The 27278-nt window shown below is 40.2% G+C and overlaps 1 protein-coding gene across 3 annotated transcripts in view; it reads left to right on the top strand.

Annotated features, from left to right (window-relative positions):
- tnfrsf19 (tumor necrosis factor receptor superfamily, member 19) overlaps window positions 1-27278 on the top strand; it is a 68727-nt gene that overhangs the window by 437 nt on the left and 41012 nt on the right. For 2 of the 3 annotated variants that reach the window (XM_067986053.1, XM_067986051.1), the window contains exons 1-4: window positions 84-149; window positions 1713-1841; window positions 5271-5381; window positions 23720-23898. In XM_067986053.1, coding sequence (XP_067842154.1) covers window positions 114-149; window positions 1713-1841; window positions 5271-5381; window positions 23720-23898 — 455 coding nt within the window. In that variant the 5' untranslated portion in view covers window positions 84-113. Of the gene's footprint in view, window positions 1-83; window positions 150-1712; window positions 1842-5270; window positions 5382-23719; window positions 23899-27278 lie in introns of those variants that run through there. The other variant, XM_067986052.1, reaches the window with a different exon arrangement.

The following is a 27278-nucleotide window of genomic DNA, read 5'->3' as shown; positions in this document are numbered from 1 at the left end:
GGGGGGGTTGCGGACACCGAGCTCGACAAGTGGCCGGGGGTTGGTAGTGGGGGCGGGGGGTGGGGGGGACTTTAGATCTGATCAGAGCGAAACCAAAGGAGAATGTCAAGGGAATGAAGATCGCGATGATCGAGACGAGTTCGGGGCAGGTAAAACGATGGCTTGTGGGCTGGAGCAACTGGGCGGCAGATTTACTCGTCCAAAAGGCGAGGAGAGTTTCTGTGTTACATTTTCCAACGTTAATGGAATTGGTCGATCGGAGTGATTGAACTTTTGTCGATCACAAGCCTGGATCAGTCGGTCTTAGGTTCGCTTCTCCCCCACCCCCAAAAAAAAAATAAACACAAAGCCTTTGGTGCTTTTGTTTTCACACACACGGAAAATGTATTTGACTTTTGATGAGTGAAATGAAAGGAGTGGAAGAAAGGGGCGAATTCATCCGTGGGACCCGCGGCGGCTTCAAGTTGCGCTCGGAGGGATGGTGATGTTCACTCATCCGTTCGAATCGGTCAATATTCGCCCCGTCGATGTTGGTCATTCACTTTCACCAAATTGTTACCCTTTATTGTGGAATTGACGACTATGCGTGGATTACATATCGGTGTCTGTAGGGGGAAGTAAACCATTTGTGGAGATAGAAAACCCGCCATCAGCTGCTAGTTATCCCTTCACTGGGGTGGGGGTCGGGCTGGGAAGAGACTGCGGAAAACCTGGATTTTTCATTGAAGATGAGCAAGGGCATAAATTACCATAAACGCCGCTATAACATAAAGTTACTCAGGAGGGACGAATTGTTCCGGTCGGAATATGTAGCGCCGTCACAAACACATTTCTTTTTTATGTTCATCCTGTTGCTACACGTAGCGACCCAGAGAAGGTTCTTTGCCCCTAAGGTGTGATTCAAACAAACTGGGGTCGCCAGTCGGCAAACTGTCTGATCTCTGGCGCTTGTGAATCCACCGTGAATTTAGGCGGTCTGCAAAGAAATATGTGAACTTTAGCCACCTCTTTGAGACTGCCTCTGAAAAACCCGTTTCTGGTTCTATAACCAGTCAGTAATAAACAACGCTTAGTTGCTTGTGTAAAGATGGTTCGATATTCCTTCATACAGCTCTGTATTTCCAAGATGATCGAGGCTAAAAGTAGAAAGTTGTTACCTTTAAATTTTATTATAAGGCAAGATTCGACAGGCATAACAACACGCTAGGCGCTTGAGAATTCATAAAGGGTTATGGTCAACCTCACAAACTCCTAGTAAAAACAAAGAAAACAAAAAACTGGAAATCTGAAACAAAAACAGAAAATGTTGGAAATACATAACCGGTCCCTCAGCATCTGCAGAGAGAAAATACATGTTAACGTTTGGGTGTGACTCTTCGTCAGGAGCATTACATATGTCTACAATTTTACAACAAAAAAAATAATATATTTGCTGCAGTTTAATTTTAGCATTTTAGAACGGGGTGCTGTTCTAGATACTAATGAGCAGTCCTAATATTCCAGAATTCCTTTAAAAGGAACCAGGATTGAATCACATCTCGCAATATTGTGCAGCATCTCTGTGTGGAACACTTATATACGGCAAGAATTTTTTTAAGCACGCCACTTAGGCGTTTTATTATGCCGATATAAGGACCGATTGTTTTCTGATACAGTTCTTATTATAATCCTTTGTCCACTTGAGATTTACTAGAAAGTCTTTTACTTTCCAGTCCTATTTATTGATGAGAAAGCCGAGGCAGATCTCAGTGGAGATACTTTGTACGGCAGGAACGAGTGTCGGGATGTCCCACAAACAAAAAGGCATGCTGCAGCACTTGCTGATTGCTTTGTTTTGTCTGGTAAGGAGTTTGCACTTGTATTTGATGTCTTTGTAGCAGCCCTTGAAAAAGTCACTACTTTCCAGCAAATTATAGTGCATAATTGCAGGAACTAATGCAAATATCAGAAGACTTCAAAGTTATGATTGTGATGTTTTGTGTTCAAATGTGATAGGGTTGCATTTTGTGTCCAAATAGAGAAAACGTTCACAAAACAGGGAGCAATTTGGCTCTCTTCAGCAGGTGAGAGTGCACACTGAGAGATATGAAAAGTACTGTATATTGCTCCCAGCTCTCTAATTCTCAGAAAGCTTGTAACACAAAGGTTTCTTGTTATATTTTACAAAGGATGTGGACTACAGTCACTCCAAAAAAATAATGCTGCACTTCTTTTGCCAAATACCACTATGGTGGATAATCTTTCCAAAAAATTCTTTTTAAATTAATATGTTACAGCTAACTCTTCAAAGTGCTAATTGTGCTAATTTTATAGAGTTCTTGTTTATTCAGAAGGGTCAGGGAAAGGGATAGTTTAGATACATAGTTTATTCAGAAATAACTGAATACAATCAAACCTTGTTATGCTGACCAGCAAAGTAGCTCTTTTGAGCAGGGATTTGTCTTTTTGAGGTTTGAACTGGACATAATGATAGCTTCTGCCTGACCCAACAGCAAGTTTGTTCTAATGAAAGGTTTGTAATTACGGTCCCACTGTATCTGAATAGTGTTTGCCTTTGTCTTAAATCACCAGGCAAACACACATCACTGTCAATGAAACATTTTAGATCCTGTGCTATTCTTTGTTCACTGAAAGAGATCAAACAAAATATGCAAAATCTATATAAAACAGCTACTTTTTAGAAAATAGATTTTCTTTTTACTTCCTTCTTTTAAATTCTCCATAAGAATCTATGGTATACCACCAAAGACTGTTAAATAGATATCTTACAGCTGTGCCATGTCTGTCTCAAGTCGCACCAAGTCCTGCTCACCCATCACCACTTGCTCACTGATCTGCATTGGCTCCCGGTCCTTCAATGCCTCCAAATTAAAATTCTCAGCCTCTTGTTCAAATCCCTTCCCTATCTCTGTAACCTCCTTCTGCCCTACAACACTCTGAGAACTCTGCATTCCTCCAGCTCTCGCCTGTTATGCAACCCTCCTTCGCTCCACCGTTGGCAGCCGTGCCATCAGCCGTCTAAGTCCTAAACTCTGGAACTCCCTCCTTAAACCTCCCTGCCTTTCCACCTCTCTCGTCTCCTTTAAGACCCTACTTCTTTGAACAAGCTTTTAGTCACCCCTCTTAATAGCTCCTTCTTTGGCTTGGTGTCAATTTTTGTTTGATGACACTTCTATGAAGCGCCTTGGATGTTTTTATGTGTTAAAGCTGCTATATAAATGCAAGTTTGTTGTTGTTGTTATCCCAGCAAAGAATCTGTCAGATTTATAAATCAAGCAGTTGCTCAACCTGTACACAGGCTGACTTGGAAGTAAGACCCATCAGTAAATCCATTATTCAAACAAAATTGAATCACCTTTCAAAATAATAATCTGAGCACAATAATTCAACCAATGAGCAATGTACATTTGGTTCTATTTATGTTTCAACATTAAGCTGAAAAGAGCCAAGCAAAGTAATAGGAGCATAAGAATATTGGATTAAGAAAAGGCTATTCAACTTGTCCAATTAGGATGTCTTTCAAGGCTCATGCTGGGCCATTCTCATCTGTCCCTTGCTGCAAAACATTTCACTCCACTCCTCGCTGAATCAGAAATCTCTCCAATTCTTTTTTGAATGCATTAGTTGAGTTGTAACTTACTGCACTAGGTGGCAGTCTAACTCAAAAGTTAACAAAAGCTTTAAGGGCTACAAGTTAGTCCTCAAATTACACTCAACTCATAGTTTATCCTAGCTGATTACATAGAATTACACAGAATTTACAGCTTAGAAACAGGCCATTCAGCCCAACAGGTCTATGCTTCACACAAGACTCCTCCCACCTTACTTCATCTCACCCAATTAACATATACTTCTATTCTTTTCTCCCTCATGTACTTATCTAGCTTCCCTTAAATGCATCTATGAATGACCTACCATTCTGAAGATATGCCTGTCTTGTCATTTCTAATGTACTGTAGTTTGTGCTGTTGTTGGCAAGTCTAGTTGGGGCCATCGCAAATTTGCAACCCTTTAATGATGCAAAATGAAGAGTTACTCAGTGAGTAGTCATTGCAAAATATAAATCAGAGTAAATGCACATGCAGTAGAGGGACGGTCGCAAGAAACTGCTGTAACGGACTCCAAGTAGATTCTTTACAATCCTTGTAGTGTCGGTCAAGCAAATCTCCCTTTATATATCACAATGCAGCAATAGCACCAAAATTACTTTGCAATTCACAGATGCTTGTTTCTGTGAAGCCAATATAATAAGACCTTGTTTATCCTCTTTTTTGAAATGAATCTCAAGGACTTTTGATACTTGCTATTCCTTAACCCTTTCCCGGCACACATCTATATTCAGATTTCAACAAGCTGCCCTTCAGGGGCCATGGACCTCTGTTTATATTTATACTGCTGTCTTTTTAATCGCATATTTTCACACCTGTTTAACATTTCTGAATAAAATATACATAAACCAGAGGCAACTAGACGGGAATTATCAAAATAATATACAGGAGAAAAAATAGGTAGTGTCTAATATTAAATTTGGAACTCAAGTTGGTACCTGCTGAGGCCATTGCATGATGCAAATACTGGGAGTTCCAGAAATAATGTGTCTTTTGTCAGGGAAGGTTTTGATGTTGGAGACCACGCTGTTTATATAATGTTACCACCCACAGCAAAGTCATACAGGTATGGTTCATTCTGGGTCCTGCTGAGCTGTTTGATATCCCCAACATTTACACCACTACAGGCGACAGACCATGGAATAAAGCCGTGCAAGCAGACAGAGCAGATAGCAAAACAGTAACATCACACTGCCAGCCTCTTATTGTCCTGAAGACAAATGGCACAGATCAAACACGGACTCCATTATTTTGCCAGCAGCTTTGTTTGCAGCAGCAGTGCCAGTACGGAGCCTGCAGCATCGACTGATATGACAAAACTCGCTCTGGCATCAATGCCACATCAGATGCTGGAAATCTGAAACCCAAAACAGAAAAAGCTGGAAATACTCAGCAGGTCAGGCAGCATCCGTGGAACAACAGAAGTCAGTTAGTTGATGCTTTAAATTTAAAAGACCCTTTATACGTTTTATATATATATTGCATTTATCAGTAGTTGTTTTTGCAATATTAGTCTGCAGACTGCCTATACACAAACAGATACAAATACTTTTTTAAATTATCCAGTACTACTTACAAACATTTTGTTCTTCCAACTTCAATGAAAAACAAAAGATTCTTTTGGAACTGAGTTTGTTCAGTAAATCTGCCTGTTTTCATTAGGTTCTAGGAGCTGCAGGCGAGACAGGAGACTGCCGGGAGCAGGAGTACAGAGACCAAGCTGGGAACTGTGTGGCCTGCAAACAGTGTGGTCCAGGGCAAGAACTCTCAAAGGTATGAAGAGCTGAAGAATTTGTTTCACCAGTTTCATCCTCTGCTTCCTATAGTCATAGAATGCATCAATGATTCAGATTCAATCTATCCTGAGCAAGTTCATTCTGAAATTTGAATTTCCATTTCATACACTTGCTGAGTTCTGAGTGAATGGAACTGCAGTCTAGTGCCGGCAGAGTACAAAACACATGCAGAGAGCTGCAGTTATAAGCTGTGAGTTAATGCTCCTTCCCTTGGGTATATTTGAAACAATTAATTTAAATCAGTCCCTGCCTTAGACTTGGAAAAGTGAGTGAGTTCATGTCATTTGGATTTGTTTATGGGTCTTGGTACACAAAGGGGCACTGGTTCAAAGATCACAAGGAAATACAAAAAGGTCAGGCCAGGATCCCTGCTGTGCTCTGCATTGTATTTTGGTGCATACATAGTAAAATCAACTCTCTACACATTGTGGGCTTAGACTGATTCACAGTGATTGCTGTAAAGGCCCATTTACACAGGGGCACATACTCAAGAAAGAATAAAGTTACCATTTGCACTGAACTAAGCAATGTTGTAAATGTGGTTTGAGACCATTTTAGAATAAATTCAGAACTATTGACAAAAAAAAATCCTCTGTATGTCTGTACCAAATCTCAGTTTGCCTTTACTCTTGTGTTCTGATTTGTGCAGTCAGGCAATCTGATGAAATGGTGGTAGGCGGTGTTTTCAAAATGTGTGCGCCAGAAGTTTAGCTGATGATGTTGCATGCATAACCCAGGCTATGAGTCTGGCATCCCAATGCTGGAATTTGAGGGTTAGCCTGATTTAGATCTTCTGGGGGCTCTGCCAATTCCTGCTGCAAGTTCAAAATAAAAGTTAACAGAATTGACTCCAGATTCACTGTGAAAATGAAGCTTAAGGCCAGAACTGATTAAGAGGGCCCTTCTTTCAAAGGATATTAGAAACATACACTGGTCCTAAAAAGAACTATAAATCATTGGGTTTGTTAACTCTTTGTGTCCAGAATGTGATTCCCCTCGCTATTATTTTCAAGAATGTTATTCTAAAGGCTGCACGTTTAGAAATGAAAATGAAGAGCATGTAGTAGTAACATTTTGTTATCAGTTAATTGAATCTCTCTGCAGAAATCAAAAATGTAATGTTCCCAAATAGGTCCAAAATACTCCCATAATTTTCAAGAGGTTAATAAACTTGCTATCAAATGATCAAAACTGGTTTGCAAAGGTTAAAATCCCGATTTAAAATACAACGTCGCTCGACTTGGTTAAAATCGATTAACGATTAGCATGAAAATGGGAGGGGGGAAGAGAGAAAAGTGATTTAGAAGTCCTATTGTTGGGGAAACTAGATTAAGTTGTTGTTTACTTTGTCAGACATTGATGACTGTTTTGGCTTCAAGTTATCTTTAGTTCTATCATCTTGTTCCTATCCACATTAGAACTGCTTTACATGGTCATGCCTAGAAGTCAGGGACAATGGTGACTTTTTGTTTGTGGGAATGCCATGTCATCCATTGAAATTCAAGTGTTTGTTCTTGTGCACATTGTGCCTTTGTGCTCAACAAACCCTTTGTTGTTCATGGACCATTACGAATTTTGATCATTGGCCTGAGAACCGAGGAGCAAAATTACACACAAGTTTAAGCTAGAGTAGCCAAATTAATAATTCCTATTAACATTCTCATCGTCTTCCTCTGATATTCCTGCACTCCCAGCACAAATGCTTTGCCTGCCATCCTTTTACACTCCTTAGTTTTGGAAAGAATGTTTCTGTTAGAATTATTGCAGTGCGTGCTGAGTTGGCTAATCTCAGCTAGGGAAGCAGCAGGAGCACTACAATTGGGCTGAGTGCCCCTGGGCTAGCGAGTGGATAAATCAACTACATTTCAACTCATGATCACTATTTAGTTGATTCCTGATGGAAAGTGTGCATGTGTGGATGTCAAGTGAAGACAGGTCCGGCTCAGCTGTGATGCCTCCCACAACTTTATGGCTCCGTTGGGAGCGCTCTTGCAACTGGGTCAGAGGAATGTGGTTTCAAGCCCCTTAACAGGGTTTGAACTCATAATCTAAGCTGACACTCTAATGAAGCACAGAGGGAGTGTTGCATCTCTGAAGATACTGATCTTTGGATGAGATGGAAACTAAAGTCCTTTGTTTGGTCCAGACCTGTGTCTGCTCTGGTGGTTCAAGTGGATGGTAAAGATCACAAGACACTGAAGACAAGCAGAGAGTTCTCCTGGTGTCCTGGGTGATATTCCTTTCTCAACCAACAGCATCAAGAAGAAATAAACTGATATTCATTTAATTGACTATTAGTGCAGAATGGTTACCCCATTTGGTTACACAGCAACAGTCACTGCACTCCAAAAGTGAATTATTTTGTGAAGCATTTTGAACATTTTCAATTTGATAAATCATGATACAAATATAGGGCTTACTATTAATTATTATGATGTTCAAAACACTGCCAGTCCTAACTGTCTAAGCTCACACTTGAAGAGCAGCCCACTTGGCTGAGGCATCAGTGCCAACCATATTGCAACATGGATCAGCATGGTCTGGAGAGAGGAAAGAAAATGAATTTGTCACTTTAAAAATCTCTTGCTCTGTCAGCTTAACTCAGCTAGCCGCACTGAGTTATAAGGTTTAAGCCTCAGTAGGGTATATTATCGAGGCTGACACTTCAATGTAATATTAAGGGAGTGCTGTATTATCGGAGGTGCCCGTCTTTCAGGTGAGATGTTAAACCTTGGTCCTGCTCAGGTGGACATAAAAGATTGCATAGCACTATTTGAAGAAAAACTGGGAGTTCACTGTGTCCTGGACAATATTTCTCCCTTTGCCAACACCACCAAAACCAGACTATCAGGTCATTTATTCATCTTTTGTTTGTGGGACCTTGCTACACACAAATTACCTGCCATGTTTGCCTACATAACAACAATGAATGCATTTCAAAAGTGATTAATTAGTTGAGGATGTGATTTGACACTGGAAATACAAGTTGTTTATTTTTATTTGCATAATTGTCTATTTATTACTCCTTGATAATATTACCTTTTCTCACTGGTAAGTTTCTATTTTGCACAAGATCAAAAAATAGTACTTACTATGGCATTACAAGCCTCAAGTAAACACCTGTCTTGCACCTGACTCCTTTAAAATACGTTTTATAGTTTGGATGTCCTGCCTTAAATTGAAGACAAGTAAACTATTATCATGGGATTCTCAGCTTCTTTTTTCAAGCACTGTTCAGTGCTTATCAGCTTAAATTGTTTGGTCTTCAAAGGATAGAATTTCCAATCAGTTAGGTTCGTATATAAATGCTTATTACACTTGTACACTATTCCTCTGTGTGCTATTTTTGCACTCGTTAGCCCATTTATATTTTTTAAAATAGAACACATGGGATGTAGTAGAGCACATTAAGACTTGTACATGAACTTCACCAATTGGAAATGTTATCCTCAAATGTTTAGTGAATTGTCCATATACTTGGTAACAAATCATAAGAGCCAAACATTTTTAGTAGCCAACAATAAGGGCAATATTTTCTTTTCTTCAGCAAAAAGGTTAGTAACACTATTTTTTGTAGAATTTAATGACTGTCAATCAAAACCGCGGTCAAGCCTGATTTTCTGTGGGCAATTTCCTGACACCCATACTCATTAGAAGCAATGACAGAAAGTCAGACAATCACAATACATCTGTAATAATATTCCTTCATTCTTCTAAGTATCTAACTAGCCATTTAAATGGTATACCTAATGAAAAGTTTGGTATTCCAACTGTGGAATGCACAATAATTATATATAATGACACCATAAAAATGGAGAAAATGTCAGTTTAGCTACACAATCCCATATGTAATACAAACATTCTTTGGTAATCTTTCACACATTTTAGGATGGAAGCAAGGCTCAGAGTAATGGTAATAACAAACAAAAAGTTGGTTATTGCTTTCCATATGTCTTGCTCACCTAGTAGCTCATTTTTTTGACAAATGAACTCAGAAGAAATATCTCCCAATTTTCCTTTGCATGCGTGCTATTCCCTTTTATATTGTTTTTAAACCACACCAGCAGATGTTGCCTGGTACTGCTCGCAGGTACTTTGGGGCTTTGAGTGTAATGTTACCTGTACTAAACTGAGGTTAGCACTTTGTTCCTGATCATAGTCTTACAGTTACTTCTTGAGGGCTTTGTTTATCTATCGGGATGAGAATGGGCAAGGGATCATTTGAGAATGGGCTTCGGGTCTGCAAAGCTGGGGTTGGACTGGTTCTACTGACCCTGCTTGTGTAGCACTGTGCATTCTGGACCGTGAACATTTGAATGTCAGGAGAACTTTGATGCAGCACACGTGGTAGATTTTCACCTTCACCACTTGGGTAGTAATCTAGCAGAGCGGATCGCCTGTCCTTTATAGAACATGCCTGTTTTTCATTCCATTGAAATCAATGGATGAAAATCAAGTGGGTTCTTTAAAGGGCGGGCAATCCGCTCCACCAGATTAGTGCCCAAGCAATGAATTTGAAAGTCTACCCCATGTGTCTATCTTGGAGCTACCTGGTATACAGAGCCATGTCGAGAATTTTAGGGGTCCTCTGGTAAAGCTACTCTGGTTCCCCTGTGCCTGCGTTAGTCACTCTTGCTTTTTCTCTCAATTTCTAACTCTGTGCCTGTTATTCTCCCTTTCTGTTTTTTAGTTTGTTACTCCCTTTGTGTGTCTCTGTTACTCTCCCTCTTTCTCTTTTCCTTGCGTTGTTACGCTTCCTGGAACCGAACCGCAGTACGCCAGAGGAGAGAGCAAATAGGAGACCAGGCAGCAACTGCAGTTGGGACACGGCGCAGGAAGTGACAGACTCGTCAGCATGTTTGTGCCTTTGGTGTGCTTCATATGCTTATGAGTTCTTCAGCATCAGGCCTGACCACACTAGACCTGAGCTGGACCAGGGCACAGAGTACAGGCATGATTCTGATTGCTAGTGATAGAGGGTGTACGTGGGATTAATTTCTCATGATAGTAGGGGAACGTCGGAGAAATTGGAAGATGGGATGGTGGAAGGTGAAATTTTTTTTCTGTGTTAATGGAGTAGTTGAAGAACTGTCACAGCAAGCTGCATGACACAGAATTTTTTTTGGTTGAATTTGATTCATTGACTTAGTTATTGAACCAATCTGAAATGACTACAGTGATGGTTCTGGGATCTGATTAATTGAACGGAGATGATGGTGTCTTTTGAGAGCCGTTTATATTATAAGACAGCTCTAAAGAGAGCAACTTAAGACTGTCAGTCTCCCTTATTTGCTTTCAAATCATGAGATTGGTTTGTCAGAATTGGTAGCACAAGGGAAGTGCATAATGCACAAAACTGGCGTATACATGATGACGTCATGACATCATCCAAGGGGGCACGCTTAGTTCCAACAGTGGACAACTTTACAAGGCATGAGCATGGAATTACGATCCAGGGGAAAACAGGTTTTCTGGATGCTTATCTAACAAAATCCAGCAGTTTTACCATTACCTGACCTCTGGCTGCAGGAGACCTGGGCTACAGGAGCTAGCAACAGCATCAACATTTATTGCATTTGTTGTTGTTGTTGTTGTTGGTGGTGGCGGCGGCAAAGAACAAAAGGCTTAGGATCTGATGGATTGAAATTCTAAGATGTGGTTGGTTGAAAGGAAAGTGATCTCTGGTTCTGCAATCTGATTGGTGGAAGGCATTCTCTGACGCATTGACCTACATTCACACAGACACGGGATTTTTAATACTATATAATATAGGTTTATGTCTTTTTAGTTCCAGCCCTAACATTTTGAAACAGATAAATACACTTTAAAAGCTACAGTTAAAGATTTTAAAAAGTAGCATTACTCAATATGAGTATGGCCAGTTACTTTAATTCAAGAAGCCAATGGCGACCAAATGAGAATTTTTAGATGGCATTCCAAAAGCATAGACATATTTGATAATAAAAAAGGGGCTAAATTGAGGCCTGAAGTCTATTATATTGTTTCATCTTCTGATTTATTTAACATATTTATTTATTATATAGAATTACATAGAATGTACAGCACAGAAACGGGCCATTCAGACCAACTGGTCTTTATGCTCCACATGAGCCTCCTCCCTCGCTACTTCATCTAACCCAATCAGCATATCCTCCTATTCCTTTCTCATGTGTTTATCTAGCTTCCCCTTAAATGCATCTATGCTAATCACCTCAACTACTCCTTGTGGTAGCGAGTTCCACATTCTAACCATTCTCTGGGTAAAGAAGTTTCTTCTGAATTCTCTATTGGATTTATTAGTGCCTATCTTATATTTATGGCCCCTATTTCTGGTCTCCCCCGCATGTAGAAACATCTTCTCTACATCTACCCTATCAAATCCTTTCATAATCATAAAGACCTCCATCAGGTCACCCCTCAGTCTTCTCTTTTCTAGAGAAAAGAGCCCCAGCCTGCTCAACCTTTCCTGATAGGTATAACCTCTCAGTTCTGGTATCATCCTAGTAAATCTATTTTACACCTTCTCCAGTGCCTCTATATCCTTTTTATAATATGGAGACCAGAACTGTTCACAGTACCCCTAAGTCTGGCCTAACCAAGGTTCTATACAAGTTTAACATAACTTCTCTGCTTTTCAATTCTATCCCTCCAGAAATGAACCCCAGTGCTTGGTTTGCTTTTTTTATGGCCTTATTAACCTGCGTTGCTACTTTTAGTGATTTGTGTATCTGTACCCCCAGAAGAACCCTCTGCTCGTCTACCCCAATTAGACTCTTATTATCCAAGCAGTATGTGGCCTTCTTATTCTTCCTACCAAAATGCAATACCTCACACTTATCCATATTGAAACTAATTTGCCAATTACACACCCATTCTGCAAGTTTATTAATGTCTTCCTGTATTTTGTCACAGTCCTCCTCAGTAATAACTATACCCCCAAATTTGGTGTCGTCCGCAAATTTTGAATTTGTACTTCCGATTCCCAAGTTCAAATCGTTTATGTAAATGGAGAACAACAGTGGTCCCAGCACCGATCCTTGTGGAACACCACTTCCCACCTTTTGCCAGTCTGAATAACTACCTTTAACCCCGACTCTCTTTTCTGTTTTGTAGCCAGCTTGCTATCCATTCTGCTACTTGTCCCCTGACTCCACATTCTCTGATATTAGTCATAAGTCTACTGTGCTTTACCTTATCGAAGGCCTTTTGAAAATCCACATATATTACATCTACTACATTACCCTTGTCCACCCTTTCTGTTACTTCTTCAGAGAATTCAATAAGGTTGATCAACTTCCCTTTTGAAATCCATGCTGGGTATTCTTTATTATATTTTTGGTTTCTAGATGTTTTACTGTTACATCTTTAAGTAAGGATTCCATTATCTTTCCTATGTTAAGCTAATTGGTCTATAGTTCCCTGGATTGGTTCTATCTCCTTTTTTAAATATAGGAATCACATTAGTTGTCAGCCAGTCCTCTGGTACTATTCCCTTTTCTAATGAATTTTATCTTATAGAAGGACTTAAAAGGGCAGTTTTTACATTGAAGATCATATTGTAAAAATGAACAAAAGACATTACAACTCTTTATTACATTGGAATTGATTCAAATGAAGCACAAAAGTGCTAGAAGGTTCTGTTCTGGCAGGTTACTGTGGTATGTATTCTCTTTGAACGTACAGAAGAAAAGATATTTTTGGAATTGTTTAAATGAAAGGTGCATTCACAAAGTGCCAATGGCTTGCTGTATCCATTCTGATGTTTTGCCAAATTTGTGAATTTGTAATGATTTGTTACTATGGTAACTAAAAGAAAACAGAAAATAAAGCCACTTAGAATAATCTAAAGTGAAAAGAAACTATTTCAAAAAATAGATTTACAAGAAGGTGTTTCACATTTTTTCAGAGTAGAATATTTTTGTAATCTCACTTGATCTTTTAATTGAATAATACAGTGAATGTTCGTTCATTTGAACTATTACTGATCATCTTCAGAATATTCAGCCCAGAAGAAAAAGCAAAATACTGCAGATGCTGGAAATCTGAAATAAAAACAGGAAATGCTGGAAACGCTCAGCAGGTCAGGCAGCATCTGTGGAGAGGAAGGCAGGCTTAACATTTCAGATCTATGACCTTTTGTCATGTAGGATGGGTGCAGCAGCACTACCAGGAATGGGGGTGGTTGTGGGCTGGTGCTTGGGATGGGGATCTCCAATCTGTACACGGCCGGTGGGGTAGTCTGCACCCCTGGTGTCTTCCTCCCTTTTACTTGCACCATACTCCCGGGCCACCAGAGCCTTCTCCGCTTTACCAGATTTTTCATGCTTTGCTCCCCCTCTGCTATTCTGCTGTAACCATTTACACATACTCGGGGTTTCAGATACATCTTTTATTTCTCTCATTGCCTCCTTTTGTCTTACACCATTATCCCTTTTGTCATAATCATCTCCTGTCCTCCAGTGAATCACAGACCATTCTTCTTTTTATCCCTGTCCCCTTTTCCTTGGCCTGACAAGAGGTCACCATAGAATCATAGAATGATACGACAAAGGAGGAGGCCACTTGGCCCATCGTGCCTGAGCCAGCTCTTAGAAAGAGCTATCAAATTAGTCCCATTCCCCTGCCCCTTCCCCATAGCCCTGCAAATTTTTCCCCTTCAAGTTTTATCCAATTTCCTTTTGAAAGTTATTATTGAATCTGCTTCCACTATCCTTTCAGGCAGTGCATCCCAGATCATAACAACTCACTGTGTAAAAAAAAATTCTCATCATCTCGCTTCTGGTTTTTTTGCCAATTACCTCAAATCTGTGTCCTCTGGTTATCGACCCTTCTGCCACTGGAAACAGTTTCTCCTTATGATTTTGAACACCTCTATTAAATCTCCCCGTAACTTTCTCTGCTCTCAGGAGAACAATCCCAGCTTCTCTAGTCTCTCCACATAACTGAAGTTCTGTGGTACCATTCTAGTAAATCTCCTCTGCACCCTCTCATGGACCTGAAATGTTAACCCTACCTATTAACATTTATTTATTTTGATCCATTATTTATTTTTAAAATGGTCTTTATTTTTGTTTCCTTTTGTTAGCAGCATCTCTATAAGCCTTTCCTCCAACTTATTCCCAAATGTAAATCCCTTCAGTGCCAGACATTTTTTCATCCAGCCTAATCCACCTAACAGTTCTACTCCATATATCATTCACACTATCCCACCCAATAGTGTTTGCCTTCCTTGAATGTATTACACATACATTTCATACAAGCATATTGCTTTTGTAAATCACATAGCTATGTAATCTTTAATTTCAATATAACATATTATAATAAGCTTGAATTTGTAAGGAAAGTGTTATATGTTTGTTGTTTTTAGTTTTTATAAGACATTATTATTTAAGAAGGACAGAACAGTGCATTAAATTGAAATTAAATCTAAAATGTGCGTACATGTGATTAATAAAATCAACTTGATGACATGAAATGATACCTATGGATTTGCTCACTGAGCCATGAGAGAGGATATTGGCTTCCAAACCACCTGTCTGTGTCCTCATTTACATTACATTTTGTCAATGGGATTTTGCGGTTGTACAATCATACAATTCCCTGTTCAGGACTGTGCAAAGTGTTTACAACTGCAAATCAGTCACTATGTAAAATGATTTTAAAAGGTATTTTTGTTTGGTTGCATCAAGATTCAAAAAAAAGAATGCTGCAAGGGAGTATGAGAAATGCAAGCCATTTTCGAATACACTCGCTCTATGCTGACAGGAAAGAGACATGGTACTACCTCAGAGCTCCATCTGCAGTGTAAATTTCAACATAGTTTTTAAGGCAATTTTGAAAATTCTTAAGTGCTTGCACTGGCAAGATTATAATGGTATGGTATGAGTATAGTTTCAACACAATGTTACCAATATAAAACAAATCTGCTCATCTTATGATATAATAGGTCATGTAGTGTTACTGATGACCTACCTTCAGCTATTATGAGCACACCTTATATTTCCTCACCTATTAATGTCATAGCTATTTATGTTATTTGTTTATGTCATAAAAAGCTTCTTCTTTCCATTTATTTTGGATCATGCCTGTAATGTCATAATAATAATGTTATGCAATTGCATGAGAGATTTGATTGCTAAATAAAGATGCACTCCCTGATGGAGAGGGCATCATAGCAGCAGGTCTTACTAAAATTAAAAAAACAATGATCGTAGCTTTGAGCTAGGCGTCAACCTTGGCTCAGTGGCAGTGCTCTTATCTCTGAGTTCTAAGTCCCACACCAGAGACATAAGTACATAATCTAGACTGACACTTTAATACAAGAGTGGGGTGCTGTCTTTAGGATGTGACATTAAACGAAGCCCTGTCTGCCATCCCAGGTGGATATAAAAGATCCTATAGCATTATTCTAAGAAGAGCATGGGTGTTATCTTGGCCAACATTTATCCCTCAACTAACAGCACTAAAACAGATTATCTGTTCACTTAGCTCATTGCTGTTTATGAAAGAAGAAAAAAAGAGCTTGCATTTCGATAGAGCCTTTCATGAATTCAGGACATCTCAAATCGTGTTATATCCAATGAAGTACTTTTTGAAGCAGAGTCACTGTTGTAATGTTGGGAAATGTGGCAGCCAATTTGCACACAGCAAGGGCCCACAAACAGCAATGAGATAATGAGTAGATAACTGTTTTAGTGATGTTGGTTGAGGGATAAATATTGGCCAGGACATATGAGACCTTGTTGCTTGCAAATTGGCTGCACATTTCCCTATATTACAACAGTGACAACATTTCAAAGAGTACTTCATTAACCGTGAAGTCCTGAGGACATGAAAGGTGCTATATAAATGCAAGCTCTTTCCTTTATGTTACCAATCCAACATTTAGCATTCATTGAAGGACTACAGTATTTCTAAAAAGTTTAGGTATATTCTGTTTGTGCTGAAGATACTAAAATCATTCTGCCAACTGTCACTACATAGTATCATAGTAGGTACAGCACAGAAGGAGGCCATTCAGCCCATCGTGCCTGTGCTGGCTCTTTGAAAGAGATATCCAATTAATCCCATTTCCCTGCTCTTTCCCCATAGCCCTGTATTTTTTTCCCCTTCAAGTATTTATCTAATTCCCTTTTGAAAGTTACTATTGAATCTACTTCCACCACCCTTTCAATCAGTGCATTCCAGATCATTACAACTCACTGTGTAAAAAAATGTTTCCTCGTGTCGCCTCTGGCTCTTTTGCCGATCACTGTAAATCTGTGTCCTCTGCTACCGACCCTTCTGCCACTGGAAACGTTTTCTCCTTATTTACTCTAGTAAAACCGTTCATGATCTTAAACACCTCTATCAAATCTCCCCTTAACTTTCTCTGCTCTAAGGAGAACAACCTCAGCTTCCCCAGTCTCTCCACATAACTGAAGTCCCTCATCCCAGGTACCATTCTAGTAAATCTCTTTTGCACCCTCTCTAAGGCCCTGACATCCTTCCTAAAGTGTGGTGCCCAGAATTGGGCTGAGGCCTAACCAATGTTTTATAACTTGTACATTGGTGATCGCTTGCCCTAAGTGGATGCACTCAAATCAAGGTCAAATTCCCAAAATACTGGATCATTAATTCCTACCCTCAGGGCAATGCACAAATGCCCTTAAGCAGCAAACAATTAACTTTATTAAATGAATACTGCACTAGTTTCACTGTTAACTCCGCTGTCTTTTGACAGAAAGCCAAGAGATTCTGAACACTGCAGCCAAAAAGGGATATGATGCAGGATGTGCAGTTTGCACTATCAACCTGAGAGAATATGTAACCTGGACTACAAAATATTCATTTACCAGCTGATAAATTACTGAATTTATTCCACAAAGGATGTAACATGTACAGACATGAGTGGAGGAGTGAATTTCAGGTTATTTAACAGATCATTTATATAATGGAATAAACCATATCCACAATCCAGTTTGGGATCTGTAGATTGTTTTTCCAAGAATTACATTACTCCTACACAACCCCCATCTTTGCTGTTACCTAAACGTTACCCTGTATTATTTTCAACAGAATATCAGGAAGTAGGCTTTTCATAAAACCACTTCTATTTTTTATTCATGCTTGGCACACACTTCAAAGTCTTCTGAACTTGTTAATATTACAGCAGTTTATGTATAAATGATTTGGTTCTGACAGTTCCCCATTTTCCATGTAGTCTGATATAAGCTCATCATGTTTGAGATCTTGTTTGCAGCCTGACTCTGACAGGCCTTTTCATCATTTTCTTTGGCAGGGGACGTTCTAATTAAAGTTTGTTTTGATTCTGTCCCACGTATTTTGGGAAGATAGCTTTTAAAGCAGGCCCAGATCAACAAGAGAGTATACTGCGGATGTTAAGGACTGCACAGTCTCCCTGTTAAAAGAAATAGCATGGCAAAATTAATTTTAAAAACAAACAATAAATGATAAACGCACTGCAAATGAACCAAGCTATGTAAGCAGAAAACAGGTTCAGCTGGCCTGTGCGCAGTTAGCTGATCTCGTTTGGGCAGTGGTGGGGCACTTCATAATAACATCGTTACCCTTGTCCAGGAAAAGTCAGCCCGGCTTCTCATTCTTATACAGTGACTCCTGCTGGAAAATGTATTCTAATGTTGGATGAGGACAGGATTGAGCACACCTTTGGTACCTCAATGACCAAATAGCCTGCCAACACTCACTATCTAAGCTCATGTGAAAAATGGCCGCTAAGGCGAGGTTTTAGAGTGCTGCCATGCTAGTGGAGCCATATGCCAACAGAAATCACATGGGGCAGTGCCCAGCCCAGTTTTCCTGGCCACGTGTTGTAAAGGGACAGATTCAATGGATGCACCACTGTGTCCCAGTATCTGATGCTGGCCAAATACGGAGTCTCCAGTCACGTGATTGTGTGCTAGGCTAGATCTTCTTTTCCTTCGTAAAAATGCATCTGTAGGGATTTGTGGCACCAAATGAAAGGACATCAGGGAAGATTTATTTTTTCTGACTAAAGCAAAAAGCCTTTTTATGTAAATCATTCCGTGCAAGTTTAGAAATCCAACGTAGGCTTATGTTCATACTTATGATTCTGCTCCTGCCTTATTTGATCTGACAGAGCTGATTCAAATTGAACACTCTTTCCTTGTCTATATCTAACTATCACTTTAATGAAGAAACAGTCTTAATTCTCCAAATAGCAGTTGATTAGCAGCCTCTTCAGTGTGCATGTGTTTCCTTTATCCAGTTAGTTCTAATGTTTGAGTAATGGTCTTTCAAGGCACTTTGCCAGATACTAAACAAAGACTTCAGTGTTGTGATCAGTGACATAATCACATCACCAATTAATTATTTTCAAAGTGACACTTAAAAGCTAACATTAAAAGTGAAAATTACATCAGATGTAGCTGGAGGCCTGTCCGAAATCTCCACTGTTGCCCCTTAAGGGGATGGAATTGCAAATTCTGTACTGATCCCAGTTATTGATAATGTCCAAGAACTGATGTTGTTAAAAAAGAGGGAGCAAAACTGACCCATTGAGCTCCTTAGAACGGAATCTGCTGCTGACCCTAGAGGGAGATTCCAAAACAAATTACTTAAATAACTGGTAACTTGCCAAATTACCAATATTTACAATACCCAACTAATGAGTTAAAGACTGTTCAAGAGAGAAAGTTGAGATTCAGAATAAATGTAGTCTGTGCAGATTTATTTAAAAATGTTATTCCAAGAATATTCTAATATTTTCCCCCAATTTGTCCCTTCTTCTCCTAAAGGCTTTGACTCTTGCTGGGGTATACACCAGCCATCCTCCTGTACCTTGCCCAAGGGATCCTTCTTCATGTGTGAGCCTTGACAGTGAATAGTATAACCTACACATATGCACACTTCCCAGCAGCACATCACTGGATAGTGATCAGAACCAGGAGTCCTGGGGATTTTCCCCTCCTTAGTCCAAGGGTGCTGAAGCTAATACTAGCACCCCAACTTTGCCCTGGCTGTTACCAACAAACTCAGCACAGACTGGGAATTGAGCTTGTGACCTTCTGGTCTGCATGGCTTAGTGCTTCATTCGACAGTGCCTTACCCAATAGTTATTGAAAGAGCTGCTCTATTCTCTTATATTAAAGTAATTTTAAATTGGTAATTACAGACAATGAAGTCTTCAACATTAGATTTTTTCAGGAGCAACCTTCACCAAAGGAGATGCATCAGTTTCAATGGTTTATTTTGGGTGTGTACACAGTTAGAGTCTATATGTGAAAGTGGTGTTTTGTTTCATCTGAGTATTTGTATCATGTTATAGTGTGTGTGCAAGCTGCCTCAATATGTTTTGTTGTGTGTCAGGCCTTGTATAGCGTTATGGTCCATGTGTGTGGAAGACTGGGAGCTGGTAATATCTCTTCAAACATTGTTTATCTGAGCACCTTTGTGTATGACTGTGAGATAATGCACTGAAGAAACAATCTGCTTTATTAAATCAATAATGAGTTTGAGGCTTAAAAGGCAATAACTCACTATAATGACCCAATAAAACCTGTTGAACTCTGACTTCAAAGGGTTTCCCTTTTTCAAATAGTGAGCTAATCAAACATTATAAAGTAACTATAGGATGAATAATGTTTCATTAGAAACTAGAAAGAATTTAAACCCAGCTTTTAAGTAGACTGAGACCATTTATTCCATGTAGCAATTTCTTGTTAGTTGTCAAAATTGCTATAATGGAGTCCTGATGGTAATGTTTCCATTTAAATTATTTTATTATCTGAACACATAGAAAATTACTTCAATCCTGAGGCAATTATGTCAACTTGCATTCAACTCAAATGCACAATGGTTCTATTTCACATCTTAATGGTATCCAGACTCTCTCTGATAGGCTCATTTTGAGCACAAGGCTGAGGTTTATAGTATTTACACTGGTTCAACAACTTAAAGCTAGCATTATGGTGTCTTCAAGCCCACTGCTGCCTGTAAACAGACCAGGAGGTCCTGCTATACTCAGACATACCATAATAATAAGCTCAGGCAAGAACTGGAAATTGGATCCCAAAGATTGGCAGGTGATCAGGAAACCAAAGGTCTATCTGCAACCATTGTTTGGGAGTTGGCAACCCCCTTTAACTGCACTATCAGAATTCTAAGCAGATAGATTAAAAGCCATGGGATATGAATTTGCTTTCTGCAGTTTGAAGCACATCCTGAGCAGTACAGAAACAACAGACATGGCAAGCTGTTAAATTTGCAAAAGGTGACCAAGAAAAGCTGACACAGCCCATCAAAGCTGACAATTCAAACACAACTGACCACTTAAAAATTCCCTGAACATAAGCTTAAGACGAGGGCCACTGGTTTCTGAGAACCCAATAAATCAAATTCTGCTTTTATCAATTTGAATTCTGGGACTTTTACCAGCGTTTTGGGTATCATATTCCACAATTCCATCCATTCTTCCCTGGCTTTAGCTGGAGCATGAAAACAAATAGTTACACTAAAACTGTAGTGGGACACAGGATTGGTGTAACTCAAGCTGCAGATACACCCAGCATTCATCACTTGCATCACAGGAAAGACACACGAAAGTACATGAAAGTTCAGTTTTGCAGTAGCAGATTTAGAGATTTTTTTGAATGTGTGAGCACTGAAGGTATGACATTTATTTTTAGGGGGTTCCGTGCAGAGGCAAAACAAAGAGGTTTTAGTGAGGAAATTCATTGGGGAATTGAGAGGGCAGTAAATGATAAGAACTTTAAAAAAGAAACAAGAAGAATGGTAGAGGGCCGGATGCTCAAAATAGAAGAAAGTGCCAGAGGAGAAAGGGTTGATATAGAACCTGGAGATGAGGACCCTGGGTGGGACAAGTTGTGAAACTTATAGTGGGGCAGGGCAGCCTCTGTGAAGGGGGGAATTGCCACTAGGGAGTCAGGTTTTGGTCAGGCTCAGGATGTCAGTAGACCCATCCAGTATTAGATTGTAGAGACTGGATGGGTAGGAGGGTATCCACAAAGATGATCAGAGGGGTTACAGGGGAACAGAGAGACATGAAGGAGGCTATAGAGATTTGCTCCCAGAGAAAGAGGTGGCCAGAAGTTGTGCCATCGGAAAGGAATGAAGTGAAGTAGGTTTTTGCTTTAGAAGACTCAACTGAAGGAACAGAAGCAGGTATGGCGGAGGATGCCAAGGGAGGAACACAAGGAAGCCATGGGCTCATCAAGGAGGGACACATCCCTGGGGCAGTGGCAGGAAACGAAATCAACAGAGGAGCAGCAGCAAAAGGGTTGGAGAACCAAAAGAGAGATCTGGGATATATTGTTAATAGGGGCCAAGTCGGAAAGGGGACAAGAGGAGGAAAGTGAGGCAGAGTGGGGCCAGAAGATGAGAGAGAGAAATCAGAGCTTTAGCCCAGAGTGACAATGGTTTGAAAGGGGTGTGGGGGGACATGGTGGAATTTGTAGCTTAGCGGGGCAGCCTAAGTGAGGGAATTACATAGAATTACACAGAATATACAGCACAGAAACAGGCCATTTGGCCCAACAGGCCCATGCCGGTGTTTATGCTCCACACAAGCCTCCTCCCTCCTACTTCAACGAACCCTATCAGCATATCCTTGTATTCCTTTCTCCCTCATGTGTTTATCTAGCTTCCCCTTAAATGCATCTATGCTAGTCGCCTCAGCTACTCCTTGTGGTAGTGAGTTCCACATTCTAACCACTCTCTGGGTAAAGAAGTTTCTTCTGAATTCCCTATTGGATTTTTTAGTGACTATCTTATATTTATGGCCCCTAGTCTGGTCTCCCCTGCAAGTAGAAACATCTTCTCTACGTCTACCCTTTCATAATCTTAAAGACCTCTTTCAGGTCACCCCTCAGTCTTCTATTTTCTAAAGAAAAGAGCCCCAGCCTGCTTAATCTTTCCTGATATGTATAACCTCTCAGTTCTGGTATTATCCTAGTAAATCTTTTTTACACCTTCTCCAGTGCCTCTATATCCTTTTTATAATACGGAGAGCAGAACTGTTCACAGTACTCCCAAGTGTGGTCTAACCAAGGTTCTATACAAGTTTAACATAACTTCTCTGCTTTTCTATTCTATCCCTCCAGAAATGAACCCCAGTGCTTGGTTTGCTTTTTTTATGGCCTTATTAACCTGCGTCGCTACTTTTAGTGATTTGTGTATCTGTACCCCCAGAAGAACCCTCTGCTCCTCTACCCCATTTAGACTCTTATTATCCAAGCAGTAGTGGTCCCCTTTTTCTTTCTACCAAAATGTAATATCTCACATTTATTTGTGTTGAAATTTATTTGCCAATTACACGCCCATTCTGCAAGTTTATTCATATCTTCCTACATTTTGTCGCACGGTATTAACTATACCCCCCAATTTGGTGTCGTCTGTAGGGAGAAGTGACCTTGAGTTACATGTACAAACCAGATGACCTATACATGACTATGCGAGTCGATGATATAGGGTGTTCAGATTGGTGATCAAATCCGGATAGATAAAGGAGTATTCGGGCCGGGTTAGTTGGCTGGCATTCAGGGTCCGAGATTTGGCTAGCAGTGGGAGTCTGAGGCCTAGTTAATCAGGAATTGAGTCTGGTTAGTTGGCGGGCAGGCAGAGTCTGGGGCCTGGCTGGCTGGCAGACGAGGCTCAGAGCCTGGATGACACTGATGGTTTTTTGTTTGTCGACTACCAAATATATTGATGACTAATAATACTTGGAGTAGATGGAGTAAGGGAGTTGTTGCATTATACTCAGGGTTCGAGTGCTTCAATGCTGTTCTTGTTTCATTTGAGGGATATAGATGACATTTCTGAGCACACAAATTAAATTGAGTATCATAATTTACAAACAGAATTTCAAACGGAGTCCTTAAAAGGACAGAAATAATCTATTCCTCGGAAACAATGAATGCCGCTGCACTGTTCAGATTTTAGAGCAACACAATGAATGGATGCAGAAGCACTTCATTTACTCCCTACTCCTGGACGTTCACATGACTGACTTAATTAAAAAAATAACTCCACCATAGCTATTAATAATGTAGCTATAGGCGACCTCAAGCCTTATTGTCATTCAAATTATCTGTGCGTTGTGAAATAACTGAATGATTAAGTGTTGATTAAAGCAGTAAGGGAGATTATTAGTAGTGAAAGGGACATTTGAATCCACTGAAAGGTTGCCATTGTCTCCTGACTGAGGCCTGTCTGCAGTAATCATTACACATGCCTCTTGTTTTTATCCTAGTAATTTCTCCTTATTCACGCTCCTTTTTTTCTCTAACAGTGGGTATTTCTTGTTAATCCTTACAGGAATGTGGGTTTGGATATGGGGATGATGGACAGTGCGTGACCTGCAGGCCAAGCAGGTTCAAGGAAGACTGGGGATTTCAGAAGTGTAAGCCATGCTTGGACTGTGCTCTCGTAAACCGCATCCAAAAGGCTAACTGCACAGCCACCAGTAATGCTGTGTGTGGAGACTGCTTGTCGGGGTAGGTTCAAGGAGCATCAGATTTGATCTGTGTACTTGCCAAGTTTCCGGGATGACCCAATTTCAATCTCCCTCAACTCATAAAGCCTTGGAAAATCCCCACTTAACAGTTTCTATGGGTTATAAAATGAAATCTGCTCATTATCTGTGCACTTTTGTAAAATAATGCACCTGAACCATTTCAAAACCTTCCCCACTCATCTCAATGTCATTTATCCCACTTTCTGTTGTAACAGGGCTTTTTTTGATGGTGGGAAATGCAAAGGAACTGTATATACTTACACAAAGGAAATTAACAAAATTTAATATCATTTGATTTGGGAGAATTTGACAAGATAGCCAATGTGGATTCTGCTGTCACTCTCTTTCTTTGGATGGGGTAACCTTTTCTTCCTAAGTTATATTCTCCATATTTTCTTAACTGGGTTTCCCTGAATCATGCAACAACTTGGATTTTGCCTTTAATATAGAAAAACATCCCAAAGTATTTCAGTGGGGCATTTTTTTTAAAAAAGGCATCATTGAGAGGATCTGCAGGAGGGTAATCTTCCCTTGGCTCCCACCATGTTGTTCCAAAAGCAGCCACTGGGAGGTATACAAGTCACCTAGAGGATGATGTTTCCTCCCCCCCCTCTCGGTTGGGAAGTCCCTGCATGCACTCAGTGCTTCCCCACAGTAACACAACCGAAATCAAGAGCTCAGTGTTTTGTTATTCTTGGGGGGTGGGGGGGACCGGGGGGGGTTGTGGGAAAGGTTTGCTGTGATCCAACATCCCATTGCTCCATGGTGGCACATCCTTGGACTTCTTCCTGCCGCACTGTCGCACTTCCTTGGTCTTGAATCAATCTAAAAATGCCCGGCCTCAAAATTCCAGTCAATGAGAGGGGCGATTGTGAGCTTGCTGAAACTTTTTAAACTTCGTGCCTGGCCCCTCACCTAGGATTCTCAAAAATCATTCTCATCGTAAACAATGAAGACATTGCACTGCAAATGAACTGTTCTACTCAGAATGGGAACTCCTGCTTGTTTTGTACTGCACTGTGCAACACTTCATAAAAACCATAACAGAGACAGGAAGTGCTCAGATGAAAACCCTGGGCAGCCTTCTTCCCCCCACCCCTCGCCGAGATAGCTTTCTCCTCTCTCCCTCCCTCAACCCCCTCCCTTTCCCTTCCCCTTCCCTCCTCTTTTCTCCTCTCCCACTGCCTTATCCCTTCCAGCCCATCGCCCCTCCCCAACCCTTTCCTTCTATCCTCCTGTCCTCTCCAATCTGTCCCCTCACTCCATCACCTCTCCAGCCTCGGTCCAATTTCCCCCCCCCTCCCCTGCTCTTAATCATGCTTGACCTGAATACTGCGCTTGGTCTTATTGATTAATGTTAAATAATAATGGTTTTGATTGAATATTTTGAGGCATTTAAGGCTTGACTACATGTTACTTTAATATCTCATGATATTAATCATGGGAATATTATCAAAAGTAACATTAATATTGTACTGATGCCTCAGAAATGCAAAGTGATTTTTAAACATTTTTCTTATTTATTTCCTCCTTCTCCTGTTTTTGCCTCTCTGTGCCAGGTACCTTTGTTTGATTATGTTGTCAGGCCTCCGCCGATACTACTGTATAACCAGCAGCTAGTGAGGTGGATGGGAGGAGGGGGGTGGGGAAGAGGGACACAAGAGTCATCCAACACGACTGTCCCTTCTTCCATGCCGAAAAATGCTTAACCTTTGATCATCTCCTCCCTGCAACATCTTGAGATTGGAAAGTCATGGGGAACCATGAATGCAAACTTAGAATTTACCACTTTGCAGCACAGAGCAATAAAATTCACCATGGTCTGACCACCCTCAATTAATTAAAGTTCATCATGGTCTACACCACCCTCAGTTAATTAACATTCGCCATGGTCTGCAGTGCCCTCAATTAATTAAAGTTCACCATGGTCTCCACCACCCTCAATTCATTAACGTTCACCATGGTCTCCACCACCCTCAGTTCATTAACATTCACCATGGTCTCCACCACCCTCAGTTAATTAACATTCACCATGGTCTACACCACCCTCAATTCATTAAAGTTCACCATGGTCTCCACCATCCTCAGTTCATTAAAGTTCACCATGGTCTCCACTACCCTCAATTCATTAAAGTTCACCATGGTCTCCACCACCCTCAATTCATTAAAGTTCACCATGGTCTCCACCACCCTCAATTCATTAAAGTTCACCATGGTCTACACCACCCTCAGTTCATTAAAGTTCACCATGGTCTCCACTACCCTCAATTCATTAAAGTTCACCGTGGTCTACACCACCCTCAATTCATTAAAGTTCACCATGGTCTCCACTACCCTCAATTCATTAAAGTTCACCATGGTCTCCACTACCCTCAATTCATTAAAGTTCACCATGGTCTCCACCACCCTCAGTTAATTAAAGTTCACCATGGTCTCCACTACCCTCAATTCATTTGTTACAAGACGGTAACTTATTTTTAAAGAAATGTTGGGTTATATACATCGTGAAATTAAATTGGGGTATTAGATTGTTCAGAGGTTTTCAAAATCACAGCTGCCACTACTTTTAAATTTGTTTTTCTATGTGACTTCTTGATCCTTTGGCTAACACTGACAACTGTGAATATTAGAGCAGATTTTTACAAGCCATTAGCATGTTCCCAGTTTTACTGCCTGCCATTCTGTTTATTGCACACTCTGAGATGAACTGCCTGATGCTTTTATGTTGTAGCATTTTTTTCCCATTCCTTTGTTCACTAAACATGCTTTTAAAAGAGGTAATGGAAGGTCAGTATACAAAATGGAGTGTCTATCATTTTATTTAAACGCTAGAATTTAATACTCTGTCAATTTACTTTAGTGAGGAATTAACTCAGGAAATGAGAACTGTAAACAAGGGTGGATACTAAGAATGTTCCACAATTGTTCAAACAGTCAAGTAATGTCCCTGGCCCCGTTATGTGTAGGAGCTACTTTTTGTGAAGTGTAGCACAGTGCAGCACAAAACAAGCAAACCATCCCATTTTAGTAGAACAAAAACCTTTTACAGAGCAATGATTTCTGTGTTTATGATTAGAATAATTTTTGAGAATCCCAGGTGTAGGGTCAGACATCACCAAGGTTGAAAAGAGTTAGTGAAAACAAGTAACGGTTAGCTGATGCCAAGTTTGGGTTTTAAAAGCCTGTAGATTGTAGGAGGAAAGGGTAGACTGAGGGCGGAAAGAAGTTCCACAGTTTTGAGAAAGAGTTTAAGAAAGTTAAGTTAAGGGGTGATCTGATCGAAGTTTATAAGATATTAAGGGGAACAGATAGGGTGGATAGAGAGAAACTATTTCCGCTGGTTGGGAATTCTAGGAGTAG

This window comes from Heptranchias perlo, chromosome 6 (genome assembly GCF_035084215.1).
Source record: "Heptranchias perlo isolate sHepPer1 chromosome 6, sHepPer1.hap1, whole genome shotgun sequence".
Classification (NCBI taxonomy): Eukaryota; Metazoa; Chordata; class Chondrichthyes; order Hexanchiformes; family Hexanchidae; genus Heptranchias; species Heptranchias perlo.
The sequence above is the reverse complement of the archived record's forward strand: the minus strand, read 5'-3'. Positions and strand labels throughout refer to the sequence as shown.